Source organism: Zeus faber (assembly GCF_960531495.2).
Source record: "Zeus faber genome assembly, chromosome: 15".
NCBI classification, from domain to species: Eukaryota; Metazoa; Chordata; class Actinopteri; order Zeiformes; family Zeidae; genus Zeus; species Zeus faber.
The window spans coordinates 11824656-11850388 of NC_137194.1; the positions used below are offsets into that span (position 1 = coordinate 11824656).

General features: G+C 43.4%; 2 protein-coding genes across 2 annotated transcripts; one reads left to right on the forward strand and one right to left on the reverse strand.

Moving 5' to 3' along the window:
* The first annotated feature begins 263 nt into the window (after positions 1-263).
* b4galnt1a (beta-1,4-N-acetyl-galactosaminyl transferase 1a) lies at positions 264-13363 on the forward strand. Its single transcript, XM_080014719.1, has 11 exons — positions 264-701; positions 3004-3253; positions 3365-3541; positions 3781-3887; positions 4597-4634; positions 4733-4913; positions 5585-5677; positions 6455-6642; positions 6742-6882; positions 9380-9617; positions 10425-13363. Exons 2-11 carry the CDS (start codon positions 3039-3041, stop codon positions 10631-10633), a joined length of 1587 nt encoding a protein of 528 aa, XP_079870845.1. The 5' UTR covers positions 264-701; positions 3004-3038; the 3' UTR covers positions 10634-13363.
* Positions 13364-16091: 2728 nt separating this feature from the next.
* Positions 16092-25656, reverse strand: slc26a10 (solute carrier family 26 member 10). The gene is made up of 18 exons (XM_080015794.1): positions 25181-25656; positions 24413-24523; positions 24145-24302; positions 23496-23660; positions 22840-22992; positions 22626-22708; positions 22405-22552; positions 20974-21087; positions 20339-20416; positions 20115-20210; positions 19231-19337; positions 18972-19041; positions 18449-18631; positions 18288-18342; positions 17941-18029; positions 17782-17836; positions 17540-17646; positions 16092-17427 (listed from the first exon to the last, which is right to left on the reverse strand). The coding sequence occupies exons 1-18, from the start codon at positions 25443-25445 to the stop codon at positions 17389-17391; spliced, it is 2076 nt and encodes a 691-aa protein (XP_079871920.1). The 5' UTR covers positions 25446-25656; the 3' UTR covers positions 16092-17388.
* Positions 25657-25733: the final 77 nt, after the last annotated feature.

Sequence of the window (25733 nt, forward strand, 5' to 3'; positions counted from 1 at the left end):
TTGAATACAGAGAACAAATATGATGTGATATGTGGAAGTAATGCAATGCAACGGAAACATACCCCACTGATCAATTTCAACAATATCAGTTGTAGCTCACATTTCAATTCTATGAAAAGTTATTCATGGCAGACTGCTATAAAAAGATTTTATTTGGCGGGGGCGGGGGGGGGGGGGACGGGACGGGACAGACAGACTGTTGCCTGTCTGTCTGTTTCAACACCGTAGAGACCGAATCGTGGCCGCTGCAAGTTGCAACCTGCCTTGCCGAAGAACCAAAGGCACGCAGCCACAATGGCCCGGACGACCACGCATGCGAAACATTTGCGAGTGCCTCCGTGAGCAGAGATATGCTCCACGAATCCACTCCCATGTCAATATTTCCATTACGCCCCCTTTTCTCCGCGGAGCCGGCGGAGCGAACGCGCTTCGGTTCCCCTTCGTCGGCGCAAGTAATTGAGCCTGACGCGTCGGTCAAATCCGAAGGCGCGAGCCGTTTTTTGGATTCCCCCTCAGTACCGGGGGGGAAACACCCCGGGGGGGGTGAATTAACGGAGATGAATTAACATGTGATTGGAGGGAGAAGTGGCCGCAGACAGATCCGTGGATCAGCCGAAAGCACCACGCCTTTTGTGGCGCGTCCTCACGCGAACACTGTCGGGAAAGACGCACGCGAACCAGCGACCCGAGGATCTGCCACCGTAAGTTTCTTTGTTTGTGTGTAGGTGTGACAAACCGTGATAATAAGTGTAATTTATTTAAAAAAAAAAAGCGGAAGACGGGATCGTTTTATTATTTATTTATTTATTTATATATATATATATATATATCGTTTTCATAGTAATCTTTTATTTATTGTTGGACCCTCCTAATGTTCGTCTTAACGTGTCAGTATAAAATTATACAGCTCTTCGTCTTATTTGTCCTTTTCCAATAGTGACAATAAGGCTTTCATATCTCGTTTTTTTATCTGTAGTGTTTATATATATATATATATATATATATATATATATGTTATTTATTTATTTTCTCATTTGAGTGGCTCTTGGATTCGCAGAAAGCTGTAGAATGGCCTGCAGCGAAAGCCCAAGTTAGTTTAGCCAAAGCAGATGCAAATCAGACACCTCGGCAGTGAGTCCACGATTCGTTTTTCGTTTCCCTACTTCTTATTACTCCGCCTCATGCAAACAGCTCAGCTTCGGCCTTCCCCGTAGCTCGGCACTCGCCGTAATGCCCATCAACACGTCCATAACCCCACAGTGCATTTTGAATGTAACCCTTGACTCGGGGGCAGATATTATACCCTCGAGGCTTGGCCAGTCCGGAATGAGTCAGCACTGGCTTGTTGCTGCTGTGGCAGGAACCTGTGGGGCGGAATCGGAACGTTTAGAAAACAAGTCGCCTGAATGCGATGGTATCCGGAAAAAAAAAACTAAAAAAAAAAACCCAGCAGCTGAGTTGAGCCTTTCTCCCCGCCTGCCAGCAGAGGTGAAGCCGCAGATACCAAAGCTGTGTCGCGAAAGGCCTAAAAGTAGCGCTGGCGCGGCGGGGACGGGTCAGGTGATCCCCACTACTAAACAATCTACCTTTATGGCCTTTTTTTTTTTTTTTTTTTTTTACACATGGTAGGATGTCCTCTCACGGCGACGCCCTGTGTAACATTCATACAGTAGACAACTGCTTATAAAAATAAAAATAAAAAAATCAATAGTGCAGTGCGGTTAAAATAAAGGAAGCTCAGACTCCCTGCTCTTGCCAACAGGTTTGAGTTCTCCTTTAGACACAGTGTGAGGTGGGAGCCATAAACAGAGATATGAGTCACGCCATTGTGTCAGATAAAAGGAAGCTACATGGGTTTGAATCCTTATAACAAAAATGACTTGCTCACAAACCTTAAAGGGACCGTCTGCATGTTTTCCGGCCATGATGTGTGTGTGTGTGTGTGTGTGTGTGTGTGTGTGTGTGTGTGTGTGTGTGTGTGTGTGTGTGTGTGTGTGTGTGTGTGTGTGTGTGTGTGTGTGTGTGTGTGTGTTCGCATCACAGGGTATGAGATGGATTTCCCTCCCGGTTATAATGGAAGTGAATGGTTCGAGCCTGATTCTATGTGATTGCGCTCACACACAATGGCAGACTATTCAGAGAAGTGTGATTATTTAATAACTTCAATGATAAAAAACCCAAACTATTTTGGATATGGTGGAACTATTTTAATATTCCCTGTGGTGTTTCATTTATCGCCACAGAAACATCCACAGAGCTAATGAACTTATTTGCCTTTCCATCGCCTCGATGCACGGTTTGTTTTCTTGGATGGATTTACCGGGTTTCTCTTCACCTTTTTCTTTTCGCCTTTCTATTTCCATATCATTATCTTATCACAAACCAACAACCCAGCTCCAAAACTTAATTGAAGCAGGTGGAATAGAAAACCCCAACACAATATCAGAAATTGGCCACCAAAATGAGTGGACAACCAGCTAATAATAATCATCATCATAATAATAATTATCATAATAACCTTTATTTGTATAGCACCGTTCATACATGGCATGCAAATCAAAGTGCTTACATTACAAGAAGGCCATCCAATAGTAACAAGCAAAGCAAACAAGCAAAATGCATTTACAAAGTAGAATAAAAAACAAATTATAATAATGAAATTCATTGAAAACGGGGTAAGAGTATATAATAAAAGAAAATAAACAAAATTGCATTAAAAGAAAAAATCGAACAAGCATATGCACCTGTGTTTATTTGTCATTGCATGACTATATATATATATATTTATATATATATATATATATATATATATATATCCACACACACACACACACACAGCAACATTGCCATATGTAGGCCATACAGGAGGATTTTGTGTGTGTTTGCTGTCTGAACAGCTTGCTTCAAACACAATAGAAAAGCTAAATTAAACAAACTGGCAGTTGACGTTGTGTTAGATGGTGTAAACTGCATACGAACCTCCACTGTTTGTTTTTGTTCCAGAAACACACTGACGAGGCCCTGTACCAGTGGTTGAGATGCGCGCCATCGCAAAGAAGAGTTTTGTCCTCCTTTTGGTCAGCGGTTTGCTTCTCTTAGCTCTTATTTACTCCTGGGGCCCGGAGACCAAGGCAAGTGTTAACATAGGACTCAGACAGAGTTCCTCCATCGAGGAGATTCTCCAGAAGAAAACCAGAGACGCGCTCAGCAACTATCACAAAGTTCCCTACCGCATCAAGGAGGATGTTGCATGGTATGTCACGGAGGCACGTTCTGATGACCCATGCTCCGAAAACCTTTTTTCATTTTTTATTCCCCCCCCCCCCCCCCCCAATCTTTGACACTTTGTCATGTTCCTTCACAGGCAGTTGGCGTACAACACGTGTGAATGCCGGTCTGATAAGAACCCCCTGCCTCTACCTCGGATGCTGTTTCCACGCGTGTGGGCCCACAACCTCCATGTTGCATTCCTCGGATCTGAACCGGACCCTGAAGGGGTTAAACGCCGCAGGGAAGAGGAGTACAGCAGCTTCAAGAGAAGGTAGGGTATAGACGATAACATCTTCACCGTGGTCCAAAAAACACCCCCGATTCGTCAGGCTGCGTGACGAATCCACCACGCACCTTGGTGAATAAATACAAGAGCGAGAAAGTTTGCCACTTCCTATGACGTGTGGCTTTTTTTGGATGGCTACGTTTTTAAAGATTTTCCTGGTGATTTAAAGATCATTGTTCGGGGTCAAAAGGTCAGCAGGGTGTTTATTTCCTCTCTGTGCGCAGGTCTTCCACTCCAGCCGACCTGTTTCTTGTCGCTGAGGCCAACAGTCCACTTCAGTTCCCCACACAAGGTGTGGAGGTCCGACCCCTAAAAACCATCATTATTCCTGGTGAGAGGACACCTTTTAACCTTAAAATGTTTTATCGTTTTTGTTGGAGTTTTTTTTGAAAGCTGAGAGAGCCAGGCCACAAGCATGTCACTGCAATTGAATGTACGTGGTACTGTTTAAGTGCCTATGACAGCAAACTTGAACTTTGAACCTAACCAAACGTCTCGAAATATCTACCTGTCGACCACTATTGATCAGTATTCTCATGTCTCATGTCTCCTACGCTTTATCAACGTATATATGTAAATTCCAACCTGAGTGTCTTTTTCTTTTGCATAATCGTTTATTTTGCCTGTTGTTATTTGAACATCCAGTGCACCCATCCTAAGTCAAATATGAACCTCTATCGTGGATGTGTATGTTGCTCCCTCACAAGGAATGTTAAAAGGCCCTTTCTTAAAGGTGCAGTGTGTGGAATTTAGGAAAATGAAAGCATTATAACCTGTGTGATGGCCTCGGAGCAACTATCTGTGTGAAAACTCCTGGGAAAAAAGGTCTTTATTTGTTTAATTATTTCTTTTTAATTTGTTTTGCAAAGAGCAGAACTCGTATATGTTTTACATGGATTTACTCACCCAGGAAATGACCTCCCACACAAAATGTTATCACCACCCGGTGAACACGAGCTTACTTTGAACATTACTGCCAATCATATCTCACCTTATCTCTGTGTGTCCAATAATATACGTTATCTCATTTTGTGGCGCAGGTTTGGGTCTCAAACAAAAGCCCAGAGCCAGACATGTGGTAAATAATCTATCTGCTCTCTTCATTCTTTCTATTCATTCTTACTTGTTCTATTATTGTTATATGTAACTCATCGCCGCCGTCACCTGTCGGAACAGGTGAACTTGACGGCAGCACTGGGGACGTTTGACGTGGCGGCCACCGTGGACGGGGTCTCCCTGGTGGGGGCGGGAGGAAGGAGCATGGAGCTGTCGAGCGGCGCTCTGTCCGGTCTCAACCGGCAGCTGCAGTTTGTCACCTACACAAACACGCTGTTCCACCCCAGGACCGCAGACACGGGTGTGGTTCTCTCTCATTTGTCATTTGATAAGATTTAGCCTCTGGGACCCCAAATCCGAGAATATTTTTATTATTAGATATGATTAAGTCCCGAACTTTCATACCTGTCTGTTCACTAGTTCGGGAGATAATAGTGAAACTATGATTAACACAGTCATTATTGTACATTCTCTAACATATTTTAAATTAAATAATGGTGAAGTTGGACCTATGGTCAAATTTGATCATTTTTCAGGGGAACCCCTGGGACCTCTTGAAGGACCCCATGTTGAGAACTACTGGCATAGAGCGTTGTTTGGCAGTCAGGGTTCACAACATACAATGCATATTCCATTTTGTTATTACAATGACGCAGGAGGGTAAAATGTTGATGGGCTCATGAATATCAGCGCACGTTTAACTAATGTTGTAAGATTTCTATGGTGGCATTTTATTATTCATGGGCGGATTGTAAGTGATATCACACGCTTGACATCTGTAAAGCAGAAAAAGGCAATGCTGGTGCTGTAAAAAAAATACATGCTTTGTGATTTAACCTTGTGTGCAGTATAGTAGGAATGGAGGTACACTATATGATGAATATAAAGAAATTTGTAATTCACAAAGTAAACTTTATTTATTTATTTATTTATTTTACTAACTCTGAATCAAAATGTTGCTTTGCTCCTCAGTCCAGTTCGCGACCGAAGGACACCAGGCAGTTTTCACCATTAAAGTCGGATACAGCTCCATCCCGAAACTTTTCAACTCTGGGTCATATGGATGTACGTTGCCCTGGATGTTACTATGAATTAGGGCTGAACAATTATGGAAAATAATGGAATTGCGATTTTTTTTAATTTATTTTATTTTATTATTATTTATTTTTTTAGACCAATATTGCAATTGCATTTTAGTATGCAATTTTTTTTTACTACTGACTAAACACAAGCAATACATCATTGTATAGTATGACAAACACAACACTGTGTACAGTCAACATATAAACTGTCCTGTCGGCCACGCCTACGTCATATGATGAATGCATCATATGACATATGCATGAATTGATATGAATAACATGTCTTTATTTTACTATTGAAATGTAAAAAAGAAAAACCTTCAATCACAGCAGGATATTGACTCACTGATTAAACCGCAAGCGTTGCAATTGTTGGAATCTGAAAATGAACATTCGAAAAATATGCAGTGTTTCTGCAGAAAGTTTTGTTTTTGTTTTTTAAAAGTGCATACGCAACGCATATCTACACATACGCGGAGCGCTGCTCAGGCAGGGTTTAGTTCCATTAGGAGACGTAAAATAAAATAAAAACACACCCCACCCCTGACCTCCCCACCCTATCTCCGGCGTGCACATCACTGGTGCGCATACCGTCTGCACCGTGAGAGTACGACAGGTGTGCAAAACGTGCCTCGATCGATTAATCGTTCAGCCCTACTATGAATAGACTTATCTTATTATGTCAACATATTTCACTTTGACACCCCCCCACCCAAAAAAAACAATTAGAAACTTAACCTTCTCTTTCCTTTGCTTTTAGACTACAATGTGAGTGCCCTTGTTACCATAGCGACCAAAACCTTCCTACGCTACGACAAACTTCAAGATCTGATTGACAGCGTACGGCAGTACTACCCTACAATCACCATTGTGATTGCAGACGACAATGAGCACCCGAAACCAGTGAAGGGGCCTCACATCGAACACTACATCATGCCTTTTGGGAAGGTACGAAGGCCAGTACAGAGGCAGTGATTGAAAACATCATTCATATGTAACTATTATGTCAATATGTTAACTTGCGGTACCCTCCGTCCATATATTCAGGGATGGTTTGCTGGCAGGAACCTGGCAGTGTCTCAGGTGACCACCAAGTACGTGTTGTGGGTGGACGATGACTTCATCTTCACGGCAAGCACCAAGCTGGAGAAGATGGTGGACATCTTGGAGAAGACCACGCTGGATCTGGTAAGGAAAGCCCTGGATGTTCACACCAGACCACAGAAAAAAGCTCTCCATGCCTGATGAGGACGTTTTGGAATGCAGTAGGGTGAAAAGCAGCTTCCACAGTAGAATATCAGTTGGTGCCTTCGCTGGCTGTTGGTCTTAACTGCGTTATTTCTCAGTTCCTCTTTGTACACAGTTTATGAAACCTGCAGAGAAGCCACATGCAGTGTTTGCTCAGTGTGCTGACATGTGCGTGTGCGTGTGTGATAAAAGGTCAACACACCTGAACACTGGGATCGTCAGTGCACTTTTAGCGCCCCCCCCCCATGCTGGGGAAAAAGTCAATAACTTCTGATTTTGGATACTAAATGGGATATTAAATGATGGGATGGTACACGGTTCCTGTCTATTTATGTGCCAGCGTCTGGAGAGAGCTCGCCGATGCCAAGATATCAGGCAGTTTAGATATCCAGTGCTGTCAGGGAGCCATGCAGTGAGCTCCAGCCAATGAGAGCAGGAAAGAAGTCGAGAAGGAGAGACGGGAGTGCACAGGAGCAGAGAGCAGAAACCACATGCAGCACACAACAACTGCAACATGGCAACAAGATATTTTATAAATAAACCCTGATCAACATTTTTTGTCATTTTCTGACATTTTGCGGACCAAACAATTATTCTTTCTCTTATTAATAATAATAATAAGAAGAAGAGATCAACAAATAATATTAATAATAAAATTTTTTTTTTCAATGTATTATAATATTATTTATTATTATAACGGATCAGACCAATTGGACCGCTCGTTTCTTGCCGACATCCATTTTGGAAGAAGAGTGTGTGAGTGTGTGAGTGTGTGAGTGTGTGTGTGTGTGTGTGTGTGTGTGTGTGTGTGTGTGTGTGTGTGTGTGTGTGTGTGTGTGTGTGTGTGTGTGTTTTTCGGGTGAAATTTATAGAAAATGTAAAAAGTTCACGCTACAGTGATATGATATCATGAAAGTAGGGCATTTAAGTAGAAGCATGCAATGGTGATTTCCTCATCTCAAACAATTTATTGAAACAAAAGCCAACAACAGTGGTGGGTAAACCACAACAAAAAATGTCAATGTCTCAATAACTTGTCATGTGCCCTTGAGCATCAATTACAGCTTGACAACCACGTCTCATGTTGTTCACAAGTCGACTTATTGTCTGCTGAGGCCTGGCCCCCCACTCTTCTTGAAGGGTGGTCCTCAGGTCATTGAGGTTCTGGGGTACAGAGTTACGAGCCTCTACACAGCGACTCAGCTGATTCCATAGATTTTCTATGGGATTCAGGTCTGGAGAAAGTGCAGGCCCCTCCATTTGAGGTACTGATCAGGTAACGCTGCTGGATCACCCCAGTCTCCAGCAGCCGTTCTCTAATGATGTGACCTCGAAGAGCTGGAGCATTGTCGTCCATAAAGATGAAACTAGGCCTGTGTTGTTCATGCAGGGGCACAATGACTGGATTAATGATGTTATTCAGGTAGTATGGGCTTGTCACTGTACCATTCACAAAGTGTAGGGCAGTTCTGTATTGACTAGACACATCTGCCCACACTGTAACACCACCACCACCACCACCAAAGGCTCGTCTGGTGACAACAGTGGCCGACACATAGCGCTCTCCTTGACGTATCCAACATCATTGACGGCCATCATTTCTGCTCAATGTGAATCAACTTTCATCAGAGAACAGCACTGAGGCCACTGGTCCCTCGTCCAGCGTAAATGCTCCCTGGCCCATGCAAGACAATGATGGCTGTGCCTGGTGGTGTGGTCAGGTACCCTTGCAGGTCGTCTTGCACGCAGTACACACTGATGTCAACGGTTTTGAATGGTCTGACGTGACACTTGGGTGCCTCTCACCTCCCTTAAATGTGCCTGGAGTTGAGTGGCATTCATCATCCGGTTGCACAGGGCACTGTTCACAATGAATTGTCATCAGTGTGGGATGTGGCCAAAGGACGTCCACTTCTATGACTTTCTGTGACTCTTCCAGTCTCTCTGTATCTCTGTTGGAACCTGCTGATGACACTCTGTGACACTCTAAGCTCAGTGGCCACTTCCCTCTGACAACATCCTGTTTGAAGCCTCGCAATGGCGAGGTACTGTTGATCAGTTGTTAGGTGTCGTCTTGGTCTCATGATGTCAAAATGTGAACAGCATGATGAAGAGGACTGTTAAAATACCAATTCTAATTACACCAGGAAATGTATTGGTCGTTTCATGGCATTCATCAAACTGTTGTGAATTTTGCCGCTCAGCTCCTTGTGAGAGAACAGCAAGTTGTGCAAAAAGTACTGAAACATTGAACAGTTGGACATGTGCAAAAGTTTGGGGAAGGTAAAATTAAGTTCACCTGTAAAAGTTATAGTGCATTTTAGGTTCATCCTGAAATTTCACCCGAAAGCCGGATATCCCTAACTTTTTGTGAGTAGGTATATTTTTTTCTGTGCATCACTGTGTTGCGATTTGTCCATCCCATATTGACCTCCAGGTGGGCGGGGCGGTGAGGGAGGTGACGGGCTACAGCGCCACGTACCGTCACACCATTTCCGTGGACGAAGGCGATGCCGACGGGGACTGCCTGCACATCCGGCAGGGCTTCCACCACCACGTGGACGGCTTCCCCGACTGCGTGGTGGCCGACGCCGTCATCAACTTCTTCATGGGGAGGACGGACAAGATCCTGCGCATCGGCTTCGACCCCCGCCTGGCGCGACGCGGGCACCTGGGTGAGTCCCTTATCTCTGTCTCGTGTTCGTTCTCAGCGGGGTCGCGGGGAGGCGGTTATCCAGACGGAGAGGCGGGCGCGACGAGGGTTCTGCGTTACTGACTCTCTGGTAATGATTTGCCTAAGAGGGACGATAAGGACGCGTTTGAGCCAGGATTGGACTTCGACTCGCGAATGCATTTAAAGGATATAATGCGCAGCCAGCCGGTCATTATCGAAAAAAATAACCCCCCGGACACAGTGATCCGGACTCTAATCACTCTGAAGGGGATTATTTTGCGATAATGCGGCTGACCGCGCGTAATTAGGCGGGCGCTCTCTTACCCTTACACGGACCCGTACAAATTCTTCACATTTTGTGACGGACGCTCGGCTTCTTAAAAGGTCAGGATCAGGGTCGGGATTAAGCAGTTGGTCAATGGCGGAGAACCAGTGTCGCAGCGGTTACTCCCGCCCTCTGTAACAATCTTTGAGAAACGGCCTTTTGTCGCAGCACGCACAGCACTGTCGTATGCATATGAGGACTCTTTATGAACGCCGCGACGGACCTCGAGTGCAGAGTTTCTCTATTTCCTTTCTGCTGCTCCACACGATCTGTTCACCCACTGTGACCACCACAGTCACGAGAAAACGGAGAAGACGTTAAAGTGTGCGTGTGCTATATCACCAGGAAAACGGTCGAACACTCGTCAGCCGGAGGCGCCTGGGCTCGACGCCGGCGTTCTTCGACTCCCCGACGTTTCGGAGACAGTATTTTACCGTGTGTCCGTCTCTCCCGTCTCTAAGTGTGCTCCCTCTGGCTCCTCAGAGTTCTTCATCGACGCCCTGGGCTCGCTCCACGTGGGCTCGTGCAGCGACGTGGTGATAGGCCACGCCTCCAAGATCGTCCTCCCGTGGAGTAAAACGGAGGCGGAGAAGACCTACGACCGCTTCCGCTACTCCGCCTCCAACGACGGGAAGCTGCACAACGAGCTGTTCTACTTCAAGAACAGGTTCAGGTGCATGAGCAGCAACTGAACAGATGGCGCCCCCCCCCCCACGTGTGTTTTGCTGCTTGTTGGTCGGACATGTTTCGCGGCGGCACAGGTGGCCATTTAACTGCTGAAGCCGAAACATAAGTTTATCTTTCCGAGGGTGTACTCACACGCATTTGTTTTCACGTGCACTTCTTCCGATCCCTGGGGGCGTTTACCCCTCTGGGTCGGTGCGTTTGGGCATACCGCAAGTGAACACGGCCACCGCGGGGGGTCCCGGCACGCCGGCGCTCGCTCCGGGGAGCGGCTCGTTCGCGGCGAGAGTGCACCGCCGATCCCAGCAAACACGCACAGCTCACTTCCTGTACTATATAGGCTATGAACGATGGGTCGCTTTTGTTAACCGGCGGGTCCAACTTGCCGACTGTAATGCGATACACACACACACGCACACACACACGCACGCACGCGGGGAGAGAGGGGGCGCCGGCGCTCGCCCTGCTCGCGAGGCGAGGGAGGCGCACCGGAGGCGGGCCGTAGCTTTGACGCTGGCTCCGATTGGACGCGTGGTTCATATCCCGAACGCTGGTCTATCAACCAGAGAATAACAACACAAGCGACTGTACGCACACACGCGCTGCGGGTGCTCCATTTTCGGAGGGGGTGTTGGACCGGGCACGGGGCGCGGCGTTGCAGAGTGAACGGGAATCGAACCGAAGTTCCAAGTGCAACGTCGCAACGTTATTCCCTGAGTCGGAACAAAGCAAACCAACCGCGGCTCTGACCACGCCCTTATTCTTTGCCCCACAGAGTATTCTAAGTATTCCATTCTTCATTTGAACGTTATTTTATGTGCGGCGCGGAATCAGAACGAGGCTATTGACCTCCTTTCAGTATTTAATGGCGTCGCTGAGGCTGTGTCTTCGGAGGTCGAACCAAAGGTTTGGCTTTCTCAGGGAAGTTTTGAAAAAGGAGAAGCTTTGTCTTTTTTTTATTTATTTTTTTTATTTTTAACGGTTTCTCTGTCGTGAACGTGTCGATATCTGTGCACTCCTTTTTTTTTGCAAGCGTTCGTTATATGGACACGTCAGCATATCCTAGTGCTTAACCTTCCCTGTACTCTGACCTTGCATGAGCGCGCCCACACACACACACACACACAGCGAAACAATTGTTCATGAGAAGTTGGTTGGATCCTGTTCCTGTTTTTATATTCTTGACCCTGTGGGGTGGTGGTGGTGGTGGTGGTGTGAGCCAAAAATCCCCTCTAAAGGGTTCCTCTAAATCCCCGATCTCTATAGACCACCAGTTCCATGATCAGTTCCAGGATCATTTCCAGGATCCTCGCTCTCCATGACCTCCTCTGTCTCTGGCTCGCTTTTGATATACAGTATACATAAAACTTGATTGAAGTGTTTTAGAAATGTAGAGTTAAAAAAAAAAAAAAAAAATCGAGATATTTGCGTTGAAATGCAAGTGGTGTAAAAATCCGAGTGTCAATAACTCAGTATACTTAAGCAGATATGCTTGAAAATGTACTGAAGTAGAGTGACGTGTACTTTTCCCGAAAAAGCACCTTTATAATTGGAGTTCACTACGTGGTTGCCAAACAATGCTTTCGAGTTGACAGTAGGTTAGAGTTGATGCTGTTCAAATATGGAAAGTTCACATTTAAACCACTTATCATAGTGACCATGAACTATATTGTGTCGTTGAGGTTATTGCAGAGTGGATTTATTTGAATTCCTTTTTTTTTTTTTTGAGGTTGAATGTCCTGCCCTACCCCTCCTTCTTTTACTATACTGTGTGTGTTCATATCAGCCAGGTGTCATATTGTGTCTCTATCTTTCGCTTCCTGATTTCCAGTCTGACTAACCAGGAAATTACCTTTGTTTTCCGGTTAGAGCAGGTTAGTCATCAACCTTATCCGTCACTCGGCACCAACTGGTGTGGTCTGTTCAACCTGATTTATTGCAACCTCTGCTACCATGTGAAAAGCATCTGAAAAGTATTTTCTTTCTCGACACTTTTGGCAAATTTCTGCAATTGTCATTCACCGCGTTGGCACAGGCCATTAGAAAAAGCAGAAGCTTTAACGAATACAATATATCTCAAAAATCAAGTGACTTACACAGAAATATGTTTTATCCCCTTATATCCTTTGCCATATCTATTGTTTTTAATTCCATGTTAAAAGCAATGACGCTTCTGCCTTTCCAAATGGAATTCAAATACAAAATATACTAAATAATATACGTTACTGTAGTTGTCAGCAAATGGATGAATTAATATACAGTTCTATTTTACGAACGTTATACAATGTTGAAAATCGCAATCTGTAAGATATCATCAGGAACCTGGTCAGGGCTCAATGTGTTGACTAGTAGAAGACGTGGGGTGGGGGGGGACACAGACCATAACGTCATGCTGACCGTAGGACAGACCATAATGTCATGCTGCAGGACTTTGCTCATTATTCTAAGACATTCGAGGCGTCTCCTTCTTCACGCCCATCTGTCAGCTTTTACTGTCTTTAATTACTCCCAAAAAAACCTTCCTCCTCCTTCTGTTTTGAGCCTGTTTCTTGCACTGTTGACTTATTATGGGTTTCCACAGTTTATTAATAACTCGTCTGTTTTTTGATTATTGTAATTTAAATGCATTATAAGTTTTCTATTTACATTATTTATTTTTATTTTTTTTACCCTACTGAGAAATATGTGCAAATGTGACATGGCCGTCCTTCCTGTTTTTGAAAATAAAGAAATGTGTCAAAGGGTTTTCCGCATCGTTCAGAACATTCTTAAAAAAATTCTTGAAGGAGCAATAGACGACTTTCATGCTTCAGCTTCTCATTATGGAGTTAATGTCGACTGCGCAGTGTCGTGGCCATAGAATAATGAGTTGTGGCGCAAAGGGAGTGCGTCAACCATTGCGGGGGTTAAGGAGGGACTGAGAAAGTGTCCCCGCGCACGGTTACGCTCTGCGCTTTTTTTTTTTTGTTGCCATAAAAACAACTACAGTAAACACAAAACACACACACAGACACACACACACTGTTATTATTGGTTTTGTTTGGAGAAACGGGGAACGGGAATTTAGACGCCCAGCATATCAGTAGAGCGGATATCGCAGTGTTACGTGCCAGGCAGGGACAAAGTGGTGTGTGTGTGTGTGTGTGTGTGTGTGTGTGTGTGTGTGTGTGTGTGTGTGTGTGTGTGTGTGTGTGTGTGTGTGTGTGTGTGTGTGTGTGTGTGTGTGTGTGTGTGTGTGTTCATCCATCGCCAGTGGAGACGTAACAGCCGGCAGCTGACCTTTTTTGACATACACCAGTTGTTGTTATTCCAGATAATTCCAACGGTTTCAAACAATAAAGTCCATCTGTAGCCAGGCACAGAAATGCACATGAATGGACACTTGTTGTTATTATTGCACAGTGGAATGAGAACGAGGGTGAAATGGACAGGGGTTTTTTTTCCCCCCTCATTCAGATCATGGTGACAGAAAACACATTGGTGCTTCAGTATTTCATCTCACAGTCTGTTGTGCGCTTTCTTCTTGGTCTGTTAATCAATAACACAGACAGGAGAAACAGAGTCTACTTGAACCTTGTCCTTTACTGCTGCGTTGGTGCTGATCACCTCATCTTAAACCAGGTTTGGTTAAAAAAAATAAAAATAAAATACAGAGGAGGAGCTTGGTTGCAGGGCAGCCTGGGGTGGAACCGCATCTAAAGACGTTATCAGATCTAGAGAAACACCCAGCGGCCCTGGGATGGAGGCCAGGCCCATGATAGGAAGTTCTCCACCCAGGCTCTAGACGGTTTGGTGTGTGTGTGTGTGTGTGTGTGTGTGTGTGTGTGTGTGTGTGTGTGTGTGTGTGTGTGTGTGTGTGTGTGTGTGTGTGTGTGTGTGTGTGTGTGTGTGTGTGTGTGTGTGTGTGTGTGTGTGGGGTCACTACTTCCTGGGCTATATATATATATTGGCTTTGAAACGTAGCGGAGTGACGGCCAAAAGTCTCCAACACTTCTAGTAAGTACAGACACTGTGGGCTCCAGTGATTTGATAGAATGCAAACTTGCTGCATTCCCAAACGCCATTTAAAACCTTTATTTACAAAATAAAAATGATTTCGGGATATTTAGATTTCACGATTTTGCAGTTGTGCCAATACAATTGAAAATACATATTTTAAAAGTCACGTTGTAAAGTATCAAGTTATAAAATAGCATTTACCATTGCAATGATGGTATTTCACCACAAGAGGGAGACAAAATATCAGGCAATTTAGTGGTATTATCATTACCACTAAATAGTCGCGCACTAATTTGACAGAATAATAAAAATAATAATAATAATAAGTAGGACTGATAAGCAGTTATAAAAATAATAGTTAAGCACATGCTAAATATTTACTGTACTAAATATCCATTATTCCGCTGTCTGTCATTATTCCGCTGTCTTACACTTTATTATTCATTCTAACTAATTTAAGGGTGGTTGGTAATCCTGTGTATTAATTGCTTGCTAGCAAAAAATAGTTTATATATCAATTTATCCACAAAAAATGATTTCCAATGTTCAAATCTGGCTTTTGGTGGAAAAACGTTATATTTGTTGTCTTTTCTTTTTTCTTTTGTTAAGTTCAACCTGTCTTGTATTTTTATAGAAAAAAGTATGTCGTGTGTGTGTGTGTGTGTGTGTGTGTGTGTGTGTGTGTGTTATATGTATGCAGTTTTTCTGGCTGGTTCTTGGTAAACATTTGGCCAGAGCCCTGTGTACCATGCTCTAATTGAAGTGGACTACTTCCTGCCAATTAGTAAGATAGATCAGCTTGAGCTTTAAAGAGAAAACCCAAAAGGCCCACGGTGTCTGGAGGCCTCTTTGAAATATGCACAGGAAAAAATTAATAACTTGGCTGTCCGACATCAAGCAAGCAAATAATTAGTTTGTGCTTTTATTTGCCCTGATTTTGAACTCACACTACATCTAGTTTTATCAGGTCAAGGTAACGTGATGATAAGGAACAAAGCATCCTGGGAATGAAGACTTCTACGGCTCGACGGCAGAGGGCAGTGGGATGGAGCTGGAAAACACACACTTCCATAGTTTCCACTCATTCAATGACAAAGACCCAACTGTGTCAATATCCCTTCTGGGTGTTTGAAAGGATACGATGTGAGATGAGTTTTTGGAAGGATACGTCTATTTAGAGAACACATCTCAATACAGCACACATGTATCCCTTGGTGGCGATGTTATTGTAGATGGGGTTATCGAAATGACGTGAGTTTATTGCATTTTAACTGGTATCTCACATTATATTATGTATCTGTGTGAAAACAAACAGCAGGCTGGTGTGTTTTTCATTTTTTGGTGTTATATGCACGATATATGCTGCTGACACACAATGACCTGACAATTATTTGCTGAATACATGCATATAATTTTTCTTTCCCCTTTATGGTAAATTGGTAATTAATAATTATGAGACAAAGATAATTACAATATTTAGAAAGTAGATTTTATTGTCCACAAAACAAACCTCAGAAAATATGATTTGCATTTTTTTTCGAGTAGACCCAATATCAGTCAATAACTATCTGACATTTACAAGCAACGTTACAGATAAGTGAGATGCTTATGTCGGCAAATATACCAGCTGATACAAACATACATAATCTTAAGAAAGTTTTTATTTCAGTGCATTTAATAATGTATTTTTCTATTTTATATTGCAATATGAGTTGCACAAAATAAATATGAAAATTGCAATTTAAAACTGAACAATTAAAGTTATGGATCGATAAAAATATATAAAAATAATTCATATCTGTAACTTACATTTTAATTTCAGTAACTGCCAGCCATAGCTGTGAAAGGTTGACTTCTATACAAAAGAGAAACTAGTGTGTGTGTGAGTGTGGTAGGATTTAATCATTAAACCTTTCCTAATAGGCGACGATTTCCTTTCGGGTGTCAGATGTAGTGTTCCAATATATCTGAGGTGCATTTTAACACATCTGACATGTTGTTATAAACTCAACATGGGGGACAATCCCGTGCGGCTGGCGTGGGAAGTCCTGGGGATGGCCTCGGCGCACTAGAGGCTCCGCACAGTAGAGCGGTGGAGCCCAATAAGATGGCAAGTGTCGGCAAGGTCCAACCAAACTCAACGCTACCGACTCTCCCTCGGCCTGGGAGGAGAAGAGTGCCACTGACATGGGACAGTTGATCTGCTTTGGGGTCGTTAAATGCGACGTTCTCGATTGCACCGTTGCAATCCGCTCACTTGTGACCATTTGTGAGCGGACGTCTCCATTCTGGAACGTTGGGGGGGTTGGCACACGAATGTTCTTTCTTTTTGGCCGCCAGTCCAGTGACGTCACACGAAAATCTTGAAACGCATTCCCCTGGAAGATCACCAGCGTACCCCCGCACCCCAAAGAGGCTTCATCGGCTCAAACAGCTTCTCTCATCTGCCGTAGAGTTTGGAACAGTAACGTGAAAATGGCCTCCCGGGTCCGGAAACATCCAGAGCAGGGTAGTGGTGGAGCGACGGCGGCAGCGGCAACTTAAGGGATTCGGGACGTTCCCCAGGTGATGTCATTAATTCATTCTCCATCTGGTGTAAGGTGTGCTAATTAGTGATATCAGGAGGTGCGGTGTCTTTGGTTGGAATGAGATATAATGTACATATATTTGGTCTTTCTTGGCACGCAGCGGCAACACACTGCGTCGGAGTGGGCCTGTCCCACACGCAGGGTTTCGATCGGTGACCCGCGACCCGTCGTCGGTCTCACACCCACACCGTCGTGGTGGTCTCCGGAGGCTTTTCCTGCGGCGGAGGAAAAAAGAAAACCGAACTTTCGTTGCTTTCAAATCACGTAACTGATGTTATCGCGTTGAAGGTCGGGCAAAAAGTGTCACGTGCGTGTTGCGGAAGCTACCTTCTGCTGCTGAATGTGGACCACAGCGTCGTGGACCGTCACAAAAATATGCTGTGGGTTCACGTAGTTCATAAGGCCGCTGGACGTGAGTATCTTTAAGACACTTTCTAAATGAAAAGAGATGAATGATTATCATAATATACACAATAATGTAAATGAACTGCCCCTCTTACCAATAAAACAATCACTTATATTGATGCTCATAGTAAGTTATGGAGGCGGATATTGGAATTCAGCCTTACCGTTGCAGTGCGCTAAATAAATGCGTACCCCCACTTTCTGGCACTCAATACACATCTGAAAAAGCCAGAATAAAACAATCAATCAAGAACCGCACGGCGGGAAAAGCCTCTTTCGTTTTCGGCTGTTCAAACCTCAGCACATGTCAAACCGAAACCCACCTGTATGAAGAGTCGGGCTCCTGCGACGTCAACGAAGATCACACTGCTGCAGTCAATGAGCACGGCCTGGATCCCGCTCTCAGACGTTTCTGCTTATTAAGAAAGAGAAATTAAATGATGAAAAGAACTTGAAAAAAAAAAGTACGATTTAACATACTATTGCATCACATATATTGCATCACATATCTTAAACAATTAGCATTTCCCAACTTTCCACTGCCATAAAATCCCTTTAATCAATTCAAATCATCCCATTTAACAATATATGGAAGAATATTATTGATTTATTAATTGGATGCAAATTCAACATAATCCTTGAAAAGTCACCCTTTCTTTCAAGGCTTTACCAGATTTCAAGAACTCGTTTTCCGATGAGAACGACGTGTTTGCGACGCCTCTCTCCTGAAGGGTGAGGGAAAAAAAACAAACAAAAAAAACCAATGACATAAACCGGTAACAGAATGAAACGTATATGGTTGTTTTCTTTTTTCGGTGCAGCAGCCCGCACCACGGTGCTGACGGTGGTCTCCCTCTCCCTCTTCTCCGCCGCCTTCTGGGCCTTCTCCAGAGCGCGGATCCTCTCTGGCGTCAGGCCCAGCAGCCGGCTCATCTCCTCCCGGAAGAAGCTGCGGTTTCCGTAGTAGATGGGCCCGTTGTACGTCAGGATCTTCACTCCGGGAACCTCGTAGCACTGAGGGGACGAGGCGGGAGTTGTTGAAAGTGCCGTATCGCGCCGCTGTCTGAATGCACTTTACAGTAAAAGGAGAAAATAGAAGCAGCAAGCTTCCCTACCCAGGCCCACAACTGGATTCATTCATGTTGCCTGGGCTTTGAAAGACTGAGAAGCAGGATGGAAGGCATCCTGTACTGGACTTGTGAGTTTGGATTTTTATATTTATTGTGTAAATGAAGTGGGGAAAATTATAGTATATAGGAGTGTTTCTATGTAAAGCTGATTATACATATATATATATATATACATATATATATATATATATATACACATATACACACACAGTATATATGGTCACCTTGCTGTGGTTCTCCATCGGTCTGTAGATCTCTGTGTTGCTGGCCCGGCCAAGCACTGAACAACCAGCTCTGTTGTAATTCAGATAAGACAGTACACACCGTAATTAGTCCGAGACATATTCAATTATATTTTTTCTCATAAACTGTAAGAATGGATGTGAAATCTGAGAGGCGAGAATTCACATCCTGTATATCCAAAGGTAAAGGCAATTTCTTATATAATGACCACAATATTATTTGTATGAAGGGAAAGCGTACGTCTGTGTGCGGCAGATTACAGTCATCATGGAGAACACCACCCCGATGGCAAGACCTAGATCCACGTTGAGAACCACCACGGACAGCCAGGTCACCACCCACACCATCTGCACAGAGAGAGTTCTGGTTCATTTTGGTTAGGTTCTGCCAAAATATCCGATCGGATATAGGGTATAGGAAAATGTAATTACACTGCACTAATCGTAATTTTTCAGTTCACAATATAACAGACCTACGTCCAAGCCTGAACCTTATTGGCTTTAAACCCAATGAATATCATCTGATACAGGGATTTCCAATCTGGGATGCCAGGCCCTCACAAGGGGGCGCCAGAGATGAAGGACGATCTGAGGCACAGGTTCCCAAACGGTCAAATATCGGTTTAAAAACCCGCACAGGTGTTAGTTCAAATATAAACTGTAATAATATCTATGATGAGCTGGTTTTATGTAGTTTGAACATAGAACCAATTCAGACAAAATGGACCACCATCACTGAAAGAATTGAATGTGAATAATGTAAAATGCTGCAATGCGATGATGATAATATGTGCGTTGCAAGGATTGCGAGGTCCTACCAGCTAATAAATGCATGAAAAAAATGTATTTTTGTATATTGAATCTTAAAAGAAAAGACTATCGGATCATAATAATAAATAATAAAAATAATAATTCAAAAGAGAAATTTACATGTACGTTTATTTCAATGCATTTTTTGTATAATCATAAAAGGGTTTGCTTATATAATATTTAATAATAATTTTTAGCAATTTGGAGTCGTTTTTTGTCTGGTAATGAGTTTTTGTGTTCTGATTTGTTTCTTTCTCTGATTCACAGAAAGCAAGCATGCTTGTTCAAAATGTGTGTATCAATCAGCGTTCTTACAAAGTCGATCCTGCTGATTCTCCACAGGTCGGGTAGGTCCTGGAACTGCAGGAACATCTGTCGAAGGCTCGTGACGTTGATGCACGCCAGAACCGCCTGGAGAGACACGGAAGGATGCCTTCAACTTTCCCTCTCTTTGTCCTCCCTCCACTCAGTCGCTTGCGTTCTTTCTTTCCTTCGTGTAACTGAAACACATTCTACGTGCACACACATACACACCGCACCTTTGGGAGGAAGTAGAACAGAGGTCCAATCAGCAGGAGGACGATCAGAACCACCAGACTGGTGAATAACCCAGAAAGCTGCAGGAGAAACAAACAAAAAAACAAAAAAAACACCCTTAACTATTATTTTAACGCATCATTTTTTTTCCTTTTTGCGGATTATCGCAACAACACCGGAGAGGTATTTACTGTGACTTCACTGTGTTGCTTGGCTGTACAGTGCTTATTATGAACAAATAACGCCGCCCGGACACGTGAATGGGATTCCTTTGAAGCGATGGATGGGTTTTGTTTGCAGCTCCACGAACAGGAAATCAAATTACAAACAAACATTCATACTGCATAACTCACCCTACACTTGAAAGGGCTCCGAGATTTCCAAACATGAAAGTAACGTTTGATGAGATGCAACAATTACTTTTTGGTACGAATATAGTTATAGCTCAAGACCTTTTTTTTTGTGAGGACATTGCTCATAAATGATTAAATGTGACAGCGGATGTCCCTATGATTCTGATTCTCTAAAAGTGACAGAGTTCACAAATGTAAGTGCAAATGTGTTTTAAAGGGGGGGGGGGGGGGGGGGGGTTAAAAAAAAACCACAACTCTACCCTCTTAAGCCATGAGCACAGTACCTGTGTGAATCCCCCGGCAGTTTCCAGGATGTTCGTGGTGGCCAGAGTCGCTGAGCTCGGGAAACAAGTGAAGAGAGAGGACACGGTGTTGGAGATGCCATGTGCCAGCAGCTCCTAGGGACAGAAAAAAACAAAGGTCAGACGTGTGGTTGTTCATGACAAGCACACATCCCAAATGACTTCTTTATTATACATTATACATGAATACGTCAGTGGTTATCAACGTGGGCCCCGGGGACCTCCAGGGGTCCTTGAAGAGGTTCCAAGGGGTCCCCAGCAAAATGACTAATAGTTTAATTTCACCATTATTTCATTTACAAAACGTTAGCACTGCGAGAAGACGTGTAATAATGACTGTTTTGAGCCTATTTTCACTGTTATCTGCCCAAATATAGTATAGACAGTCATGGAAGTTTAGACTTAATTATATCTAACACCATAAATCTTCTCAGATTCAGGTCCCAGAGACAAAACCGTATCAAATGGGTTACGTGGCCTAATGCGTATCCAACCGAGGGTCCTTGATGTGAAAAAGGTCAAAATCACTGGTTCTCAAACCTTTTGGCTTTTTGACTTTTTAAAAAAAAAAGTCAAGTCTTGCGATCCAGTCATTCCGACTCGCCGACGTTCGATCTAAGAACGGCATTTTTTTTTTTTGGGGGGCATTTTCATGCTTTATTCAATAGTGACCGTGTGGGGAGAAAGGGAAGGCAGGGGGCACAGAGAGAGGGGATGACATGGTGCAAATGGCCTCGTGCCGGAATTGAACCCGGTGGGTCACTGGGGCGCCCCGTGACAACAGCATAGTTAAGTACACGTACAAACCTCCGTGGATTGGCACCCCATGTGATGAGAATTTGAATAAAATCATTGCCATTTGTACTGATTTGTGGCATAACAATTATAATTTTTACCCCTATGGTTTTTGATATATTGAACATTATATGTTAGATTATATAGCTGTTATGTAACTTTCCACCCCAGCATCGTCCACATCACTCGATGATTGACCAAACGTCCCCATTTTTGCGCGACAGTCGCGCATTTTGATCAGTTGACACTTGTAAATTGAAATATATAAATTTGTCAAATTGACATTTATTTGCATGCATGCTACGAAGAGGGTCAGCTTTTGTGTCAGCAAAGTGTCTCCACTTCTCCTGTGCTGTCAGGCTGGGGGACAGGATCGGGAGAGTGAGTTGCTATGGTTACAGGGACACACTCTTGGTCTCGGAAAATGTAGCCCACTGAAAAGTTCTACATTGTGCATCTACTATATAATATAGCTGAGAGAACTCTTTTTAATAGTGCTTTATTTAAATGATTTTTGGTGTTTTTTTTAAATCATATCATATCATATACGATTGATGGAATAAAAAAAAATACATTGGAATTGGTAAAAAAATGAGCTGGATTTCTACATGGCCTTACCTGGTTGGGATGTATGGAGTAGCTGTGTTTATCGGCGTAGATCATGGCCAGCGACACTGACACAGCGTAGCCTACGAAGGTTATGGCCACCGTGTCTCCGGCGATGTCAGGGAATGTGTGCAAGGCAGGCATTCGGGGACTTGGGAAGCTGAGGATTCCAAAATCATAGTCAAGCTACAGAAAAATCACATTGGGCCATCAGCGAAATAAAAAAGACTTACCCGGCAGGGATATGGCCGACTATCTGAATGCCGTAGGCGGAGTCCAGAGAGGAGGCGTAAGCCACTCCAGTAGCTATAATCACCTGAAATGCACAAATACAATAATGCTGTTACTAATAATGATAATAATGGATTACTTAGTTACATCTATGACTCACACAGGATTCACAATGGCTTGTTGTGTAGTAGAAAGTAGAAAGAACGTGATTACAACCGTGAGAATCTCCACAGGAATGGGAGTCCGCAGGCGACTGCGGTAGCGTGTGTTTATCTCCTTGACAGGAACCAGGATGGCCAGACACGCCAGCGAGATGAGTAGTTCAGCCATGTTGGTATGAGGCAGGTTCTCCATCACAGACGCTAGTGTCTGCAACACGGCAAGATGCAGCATGCAGATAGTTTATTTTAATGTTAAATATTGTATTGTATTGATATTTAGCTTTATGAGTTTTCGCTTATGTCAGTAGTACTGTTTTCAAATAGAGAACAGAAATTGGATAATAAATCAATAGACTAGTGTCCTCTCAATAGTGAAAGGCATATTGTATCATCATACACAATTTTGTATTCAAAATTCATGATAATAAGGACATAAAACGTAAACATTTAAAATGAAATTAAAATGAAATTAAAAATAATTGAGGGAGCTTTATCTCAAAACAAGTTTTGTCATACTTTACCTCACCATACAATTGAAATAAATCAACCGCAGTATTTATTTAACATGGATGTTTGGACATGTTTGGATAGTTACAGATATCGCGATATCATGTGAAATTACCAGTACATTCTGATAATAACTGTGCTAACAAATTCCTTTACAGACCCCCCCTCCCATGGCCCGCTTGGATTTGATGCAGCGCTGTGTACCTTGAAAAGCGAGAAGGTCCCCGTGTGGTGGGGAAGTCGCAGTCCCAGCATGCTTTGCAGCTGTGATACGGTGACGTGAAAGGCCGCGGCGCTGGTGAATGCCTTGACGATTGGCTCCGACAGGTAGGTGGAGAGGAAGCCCAGCTGGAGCGCAAACATGCAGAGCTGGGGCACAAAGGGTTGATACAGGGTTAAGTCACAATGCATCGTGGGAATGCATATCTATCTATCTATCAATCTATCTATCTATCTATCTATCTATCTATCTGGGAATGAAGTGTAATGCAATTTTAAGCAAACTAGAGAGAAACACTGATCTATTAATGTGAATGTTTGTCATCAAGTTCATTGGCGGGGCTGGGTGTGTAAATTCACTCATTTTATGGTATTGACAAAAACCAAATAAATTATATCAAGAATCAAAAACTTCTGTGGCATTCAATGCCAAATTTCAGCTAAAGTAGTGGATCTCATCAGCATCAGTGCTCAATAAGAATTTTAAAATATAATTTTAAAGCATACTTGATTGTAAACTCTGTATATCTGCATAAGAAAGATAAAGGACATTTTATCAACAATAGTATTGTTTAGTAACAATAAAAATCAATATCCAGCTCTATTGATTTGCCACCATCTCTATTGGCCATACCATAATAATTCCTGAGAGAAGTGCCACAGCGGAGGCCACTCCGATCCTCTGGGCCTCGAAGTCCGCAGCCTCTGAGATGCTGGAGTTTGGCTCCAGAGGAGTCGGTACCAGCTGCTCCACCACGGAGCCTGTCATCAGACTCACCACAGCGAAGGTACCTGAGACACGTCACGTCATCAGCAGCGCAAACAAACAAGAGGAAGGATAACAAAGGCTCCCGGTAGAGAGATCATGAATAGTTGATGTAAAAATATGCAGTGGTTCCTACCTGTGGAAACATGGCGGCCTGTGCCAAACATCATATACAGGACCACAGGGAAGAAGGAGGTGTACAGGCCAAATATCGGTGCTACAGATGTTAGTAAAGCAAAGGCCATACCTGTACGGGGTCAGATATGAAGACAGGTTGACAACAGGTCATGTGTTTATTATGTGTGTTTATGTCTGTTTATTATGTGTGTTTATGTGTGTTTATGTCTGTTTATTATGTGTGTTTATGTCGGGAATGTTTAGCCAACTTTTGCTTGTGTCCCAAGTGCACAGTGTTGTCATCACTTAAGAGTGCATATTATAATTCAGTTAAGTAATAATAAAAGACGTCTCCAGGCCACAGCATTGTAGCATATAAACACACCAGTGATTATATAAAATCATTTTATAAAATAGCGTCAAAAAATATATCCACAACATATTTTCCCCCAATTAAGGTTCAAGGAATATGGTTGTTTTTTAAATTATTGTCATACGCACAACAAAACAGCATGGAATCAGATATTGCTGGCTGTGAAATTCTTATATAAAGTCAGCCACAACATCATGAAAGTAAATAGTAATAAAAATAATATTGAAATATTAAGAAAAGTATAAAAAATAGTAATAGAAATAGTATAACAATAGTAAGAACAATAGTCTAGAACAGTAACGAAATTCTGTAAAGACGAGAATCGTGTAAAGTAAAAAATATATAAATGTATATTGTATTTTATTGTTAATTATGTTGCGTCATATTAGGTTGAGCATCATTTTCCCATCTCACCTTGGGGAATGTGCAGAATACCCACAGTCAGCCCTGCTATGGTGTCTCCTAAAATCCACTTCTTCAGCCTGTACCTGGGCAGCCAGGTGAGGATGGGAACCCTCTCCCCCAACAGGTGAAGCCAAGCCCGGCGAGAGCACCTGCACCGCTCCGCCAGCCTCCGGCCGAGCCCTGCGCCTCCACCCGTTTTCTCCTCGGAGCCATACGTCTGCTTGAACCTGTCCTCGGTGTAAACGTTCCTGTACACCGCCACCGAAGAGCTCATCTCGGACCCAGATAATGACCGGCGGTATTATTTATCTTCCCGGTCCTCCGAGCTCCAGTCCAGCACCAAAAGGTCGCTGTCTATTTGATTCCATATATAGAGGAGGGCGCCCTGGCACTGGGAGCCATGGTGTTTTCCTGTCCGGCTCCTTTTCAGCCAATAACATGGCTCAAAGTTTCACCTTTTTTGTCATTGTGTTGAACTGCTCCGGGAGGTTCTTTCCCCATCTCCTCCGGGCAGCGGCTCCATAAAGGTGCGCTTGTCCATTCCGGGAGCCCGGCGGCGTTA